Below are 6,671 nucleotides of genomic sequence, written 5' to 3' on the forward strand. Positions count from 1 at the left end.
GCCGGACACCGAGTCAGAAAGGTGCAGGAAGGGGAGGGAGGTGTCAGAGATGGTCCAGGTGAACCTGAGGTCAGGATGGAAGGTGTTGTTGAAGTTGATGAACTACTCAGCCACAGGAAATGCAGGGTTTCCGGGGATTGGGTGGGATGCTGTTCAGAGAGTTGGTGTGAACAACGTGTTTCCACACTGTAGGAATTCTATAGCTGCTGCTGAGCCTTTCCAATAATGTCTCATTTCCATGAATGCACAATTTTTTTCCATTTGAAATTAAAAAAAGACTTGTTGATGGCCCCAACACAGTCATAGAGTCATAGAGATGTACAGCACAGAAACAGACCCTTCGGTCCAATCTGTCCAGGCCGACCAGATATCCCAACCCAATCTAGTCCCACCTGCCAGCACCTGGCCCATATCCCTCCAAACCCTTCCTATTCATATACCCATCCAAATGCCTCTTAAATGTTGCAATTGGACCACATCCTCTGGCAGCTCATTCCATACACGTACCACCCTCTGGAACAATTCCCTCTTGGCCTCCCCTCCTACCAACCATCCGTGTGGTGATGGTGGGACCCGGTAGATTTTAATTTCTGGTCTCGCCCCTTTTAAGAGTTTAAGCTCCTCCGACGTGTACACGCCCTGCGAAAGCCCTGCCTTGTGTCTGTGTGTCAATGGGAGGGAAGAGCGTGGGAGAGATTGTTCAGGCTGTTCTCTCTCGTACGGCCAAGGAGGAGGGGGAGAAGGTACTGAGACCAGGACAGAGAAAGGCAGCTGCATTGGCGAACAAATGCCGGGATCCCCTTAGATAACTGGAAGGAGACCAGGAATTGGATTTGAAATAAATAAGGAGTCGCGGAGCCAGAGGGAAAAGAAAGCAGAAGATTTTTTTTTCTCTCTCCCTCTGGGTGGTTGCATTTGTCCTTTTTCGTTCCTTTTTATCCCCCTTTTTCCCCCCCTCCTCTCCAGATCGATTTCTGATTGTAAATTCTGCAGGGATCTACCCAAGCGCCCCCCCCCACACCCCCCCCTCCACCCTACCCGACCCTAACCGAGGGGAGAAAGTGGCTCTGGGCACACCATGAGGGAATACAAAGTGGTGGTGCTGGGCAGCGGAGGGGTGGGCAAGTCAGCGCTGACCGTGCAGTTTGTCACCGGCTCCTTCATCGAGAAATACGACCCGACCATCGAGGACTTCTACAGGAAGGAAATCGAGGTGGACTCCTCGCCGTCGGTGCTGGAGATCCTGGACACGGCGGGCACCGAGCAATTCGCCTCCATGCGAGACCTGTACATCAAGAACGGCCAAGGCTTCATCCTGGTCTACAGCCTGGTCAACCAGCAGAGCTTCCAGGACATCCGACCCATGCGGGACCAGATCATCCGGGTGAAGCGCTACGAGAGGGTGCCCATGCTGCTGGTGGGCAATAAGGTGGACCTGGAAGGGGAGCGGGAGGTCTCCTTTGGCGAAGGCAAGGCTCTGGCCGATGAATGGAACTGCCCTTTCATGGAGACTTCGGCCAAAAATAAAACCTCCGTGGACGAACTGTTTGCAGAGATCGTCAGGCAGATGAACTATGTGGCTCAGCCCAATGGGGATGATCATTGTTGCTCGTCCTGTGTTGTCCTGTGATAGATTTCTATATAAATATATATTACACGTTATTAAAAAAAGGTGAGGCTTGAATTCTTGTTTTTTGTTTTAAAAATAATCATGTTGGAGGGAGGAGGAGTGCTCTCCAGTAACTCCCCCAGCCCCTTTTTTCTCGTTTTTGTTTTTAAGAAAAGTGAGGGAGGGAAAGGGAAGTGTGAAAGATTTCTTTTAAATTTTTTTTCCCCCAAAAAATAAATTGCCCAGAGATGAAGCTCATGTGATGGAAATGTGGGGGATGGGAGGACAGATTGAACCACCCCCTCCCCTCCCGGCAGTGATGCTACTGTTAGGGAGACAAGTTACAACCAGCACTGTGTGTGTCTGTCTCTGTACACCCGGAAAGAAAGCTGTTTCACTTAAAATGGGGGTGGGGGGTGGGAGCTGTTAAAACTGCATGTGTTAGAGCATCAACTGCTGCTCGGGTTTAATTCTGCCTCCGTGAGTGTGTCTCCTTTACTGTGTGTCTCTCTCCCTCTCCCTCTCCCTCTATGTGCCTATGGGTGTCTGTTTGAATGCCCCTCTCTGTATATGCCTGTGTGAGTCTCTGTCTCACTCTCTGTCTGCATTTGCCTATGTGTGTGTCTCTGTATGTTTTTCTCTCTGTGACTGTGTGTCTCTGTATCTCCCTTTCTGTTTGTCTGCATGTATATGTCTCTATCTCTGTGTGTCTGTGTCTTTCTCTCTGTGCCTCTGTGTGTGTCTCTTGTACGCTGTCTGTACATGCTTGTGTGTGGGTGTGTGTATGTGTGTGTGTGTCTCTGTATCTCTTTCTCTGTCTGTATGTGCCTGTGTGTCTTAATCTGTTGTTCTGTCTGCGCCTGTGTATTTTTGTATCTCTATCTGCCTGTCTCTGTATGTGCCTGTGTGTCTGTGTCTGTTGTTGTCTGTCTGTGCCTGTTTGTCTTTGTATCTCTCTGTCTGTATGTATCTGTATCTGTCTCTGTTTGTATGTGCCTGTGTGTCTTTCTCTCTCTGTATGTGCCTGTGTCTCTGTCTCTGTGTGTCTTCTCTCTCTATGTCTGTGTGCCTCTCTCTTTGACTGTATGTCTCTATCTCTGTGTGTCTCTGTATCTGTCTGTCTCTGTATTTGTGTGTCTATCTGTACGTGCCTACGTGTATCTTTGTATCTCTTTCTCTTTATGTCACTGTGTGTGTGTGTGTGTGTGTGTGTGTGTGTGTATGTCTCTGGATCTCTCTATCTGACTGTGCCTGTATATGTGTGTGTGTATACCTGTCTCTCTGGATCTGTGTCTCTGTCTGTGCCTGTATGTCTGTCTCTGGACCCCTCTGTTTGTGCCTGTGTGCTTTTCTGTGTGTGTCTCTGTTTGCAGGATTTAAGACGAGTTGAGTTGGCAGGCACAGATTTGCATTCAAAACTGTAAAGGGGGAGGGGAGAAAAGATTTATTTTAGAATTCAGTTGACTGTATTTGGTACAATCTAGTCTTTTGTTCACTGCAAGTGGAGGTGGGGGGGGGGGGGGGTGGTGTGAATTGTAAGTGAATCTTAATGAATGATGAATTGCTGATCTCTTTAACGTTTTTTGTCCCCTTCTGTTCCCTCCCCCCACCCCATCTCCACTTTCCCCTCTCTCGCCACAGGCACAGAGTTTCTATGCAAAGTTGGAAATATGGATATTTGACATCCCATCTCTTGTGGCACCAACGTAAACTTTGGAGACACTGTAACAGATGCCACACGATTTGAATCAGAGCTCCATCTTACTGCTGTTTTATTCATGGGGTGTTTAGGGGTGTGGGGAAAGCAAAGTACATCTATTTTTTGTTGAACTGCTGTGACTTGATTTTTGCCTCCTCTTCCCCTTTTTGTCCCTCCCTCCCCTGCCCTTTAACCTGTCTCCCCCTCACCCCACCCCCATCCCCTCCCCCACCACCACCCCATTGACAGAAAAGGGGAAAGGTAGGGCAAATATATTTAACGTAAAATGCGACAATGGTTATTTTTTTGAACTGTGTGCTGTGAATGTGACAACTGTGGACTTGTACAAACAAGGGAGGAGAGAGAAGACTGATGAATGGACATCTAGTGAGCCCAGGAGGGTGCAGACAATTACTGTGCTGTGGTCCACAGACTGGCTGATCGCAGGCCACCAACCGCCCTTGTGTCTAGTGCCTTTGAGATTCCACTGTCAATGCAGTACGTGCCAATCTGTGAAAACCTCCATGCCATCCCATGAGCTGCCAGCGCACAAAATAAAAGTACTTTAAACTTTCCTTTGAGTGATCCCGCATAAAGCATGGCGAGAGTTAAAAGAGCCTCTCTTGATGGAATCTACACAGAAGTTTGGTTCCCCCCCCTCAATATTTTCCTCGCTTTGCCTACATCGCAACTTGTTAGGAAATCTAGCTTCCCTTTTTTTTTGTTAATTTCTCCTCCGCTGTTGTTTCCAAAGGACCTGTACCATCCCTCACTTTGCAATTCTGTGTATTAATCTAATCTCTCTCGCACTCTTTCTCTCCAGGCCAACACTGAACGAGATGGGAGGGCAAGGGGGGGGGAAGGAAGGAAGGGGGGGCGGGGGGGTTGGGGGAAATCTTAGTCTGGCACACCAAGGAATTCTAACATCCTCTATATGTTACAAATCCAGACGTGCATTTAACAGCTGTGTCTGTTCTGAGACTTTTAATACAAAGTGCATTTTTATATAAAAGAAACAAAACTGTATTGAGCGTTGGATGTTTTATTGTATGTCTTGACCATTCATATATGATAACTTAAGAGAAAGGTGCGGTCCCATTGTCAATCTGCATGTTATCTATTGGTTTGTTCACTGTATGCAATAACTCGTTATCCTGGGAAGGAAAGGAGTGAGTGTTGTGGCCACTTTGAAAGCAGGAACAGTGAATCATTTGAAAGAACAGGATGATTTTGCATTGCTATAGTGCCTTTTTTTTGAGTGACCAAACCATAAATGTGAATGTGCACAAAATGCTCAATGACATGCATGATGTTAGTAGATTTCTGCTTACTTGGGAACTAAAGATAATAAGAGAAAGAGATAATAGTGAAGGCATGGCATGGCCTAGGACATGGTGAGGATGTGATGCAGCTGTGATGGATATTTTACATACAGCCATTTCTTGTGTTGCTGTAATGTATGTACTTTATTTAAACAAAAAAAAGCATTGGCTAGCATTTGTTATCCAGCTTTTTGGACAATATTAACCTAAGCTGGCATTCTTGATAATGGTGAGGGTATGTTCCATGGTGCTGTTATATGTATGAGTTCCAGTGACAAAACTGATTATTTTGTCCAGCTTGAAGCTTACAACACTCACACATCTTGTCCTTCCAGGTGGCAGAGGTCACAGATTTGAAAGGTGCTGTTGGCGAAACCTTGCAGTGGTGCCAACTAATATGTTTTGGGCAGTGTTTTTTGAAAGCTGGCATGTTGGGTGGGGTGTGCTGTGGGGCGCTATATAATTGTTTTAAAGCTTTACAAGTGACTATCAGAGGTATGAGTCAAGTGTCAGATATGAGAGGATTAAATGCAATGTGGGTAGAGCTGCCTGAAGATGAATTACTTGTAAAATGATTTATTTATTTTTAAGACCTGTTCTGCATTGCTTTGTGGGCCTTTTGCCACCATGTGTGCTGCAGAAGTTAGAATTGTATTTCCGTTTCTCCAGCTCCATTTCCTACAATGCAATGTGTGCAGCAATCCACACAGCAGCCTGGGCAAGTCCAGGCAAAACATAGTCAGTTAAGATAGGGAGAGTCAAGTAACTAGCAGTCATGATTGAATTGCAGCCTCTAGATATCTGACTTGATGCGTTGAATCTACAAGCCTTGGGGAGCTTTAGCAGACTATACAATCAGACCAAGACATTGTCAGGTCCTGTATAACAACAACAGGAAATGGCTGCATTTGCATAAGTAACAATTGTATGAATGTAATTAGAAGAATTTTTTTTATCGCCTTTTGACGTGGTAGAACAAACATTCCATGGTAATTCAAAGGAATGCCATGAGAACAAAATTTGATACTTATGCTAGATGACCAAAAACATAGCTAGAGAGGTCCTGCCTTAAAGTAGGAGTAATGTGTTGGACTGGGGTAGACAAATTTAAAAATCACACAGCACCAGGTTATAGTTCAACAGGTTTATTTGGAAGTACAAGTTTTTGGAATGACAAAGGATCAGTGCTTTGAAAGTTTGGAGTTCTGAATAAATCTGTTGGACCATAACCTGGTGTCGTGATTTTTAACTTTAAAGTAGGAGAGGGAGGCACAGGTCTATGGAGGGAGTTCCAAAGCTTAAGGCCTTGGTAGCTGGAGACACGTGGCTAATGGTGGGGTAAAGGAAGTCAGGAAATGCATGAGGCAGCAGAATTGGCGGAGTTCTATCTTGGACTGGTTGGAGGAGCTGAATGAGACGATTGTACAATAGGACAAGTACTAAGTTGGAGATATGGTTGAACCAAAGGCCTACGTGGATGAGTGACGACAGGGATGATTGATGAATGGAACTTGGTTTGAGAGAAACTAAAGCAGCAGAGATGTAAAAGTTAGGAACTTTTTTATTTGGGAGGGACTGCACTGGTCATCTGTCAGGGCTCCGGAGTCATGTTCATTGCTGTTTTGAAAATTTCCGTTGAGAAAATGTTTGGAACTTCCCAACATTAACTGGTTTCCAGCAATTAGTCTTGCCATTAGCTTTCCAGTTGCATTCCTAATGGAAGACCAACCTGTCAGTATCTGAGGTGCTGGAATCTCTTTTCAGTCTGTCTCAGTTCTAATTAAAAGTAGGATTTGCAGTCTGTTTACTTTCATTTTGACGCAACTTCTCAACTGAATCCTTTTAGTCTTGGAGGGGAAATACTTTTCACATTTTCATATGTGTTGAAATAGTTGACTGCAAGTGTAGTTTGTTTTTGAAATGAATTACGAAAAACAACACTTTATTTGGTGTGTGACCTTGGGCTTTCCAAAGTACTTTATGGTGAAAGAAATGCTTTTCTAAAGGTAGTCTATGTTGTAATGCAAACAGAGTACACATG

At 45.2% G+C, this 6,671-nt stretch overlaps 1 protein-coding gene across 1 annotated transcript; it reads left to right on the forward strand.

Annotated features, from left to right (window-relative positions):
* Positions 1-675: 675 nt before the first annotated feature.
* Positions 676-3,882, forward strand: LOC132821791 (ras-related protein Rap-2b). Its single transcript, XM_060834582.1, has 2 exons — positions 676-1,672; positions 3,251-3,882. The coding sequence occupies exon 1, from the start codon at positions 1,079-1,081 to the stop codon at positions 1,628-1,630; it is 552 nt and encodes a 183-aa protein (XP_060690565.1). The 5' UTR covers positions 676-1,078; the 3' UTR covers positions 1,631-1,672; positions 3,251-3,882.
* Positions 3,883-6,671: the final 2,789 nt, after the last annotated feature.

Source organism: Hemiscyllium ocellatum, chromosome 13 (genome assembly GCF_020745735.1).
Source record: "Hemiscyllium ocellatum isolate sHemOce1 chromosome 13, sHemOce1.pat.X.cur, whole genome shotgun sequence".
NCBI classification, from domain to species: Eukaryota; Metazoa; Chordata; class Chondrichthyes; order Orectolobiformes; family Hemiscylliidae; genus Hemiscyllium; species Hemiscyllium ocellatum.

Coding starts and splice junctions, on each gene's coding strand:
- LOC132821791 (XM_060834582.1), top strand. CDS start 1,079: ATGAGGGAATACAAAGTGGTGGTGCTGGGCAGCGGAGGGGTGGGCAAG.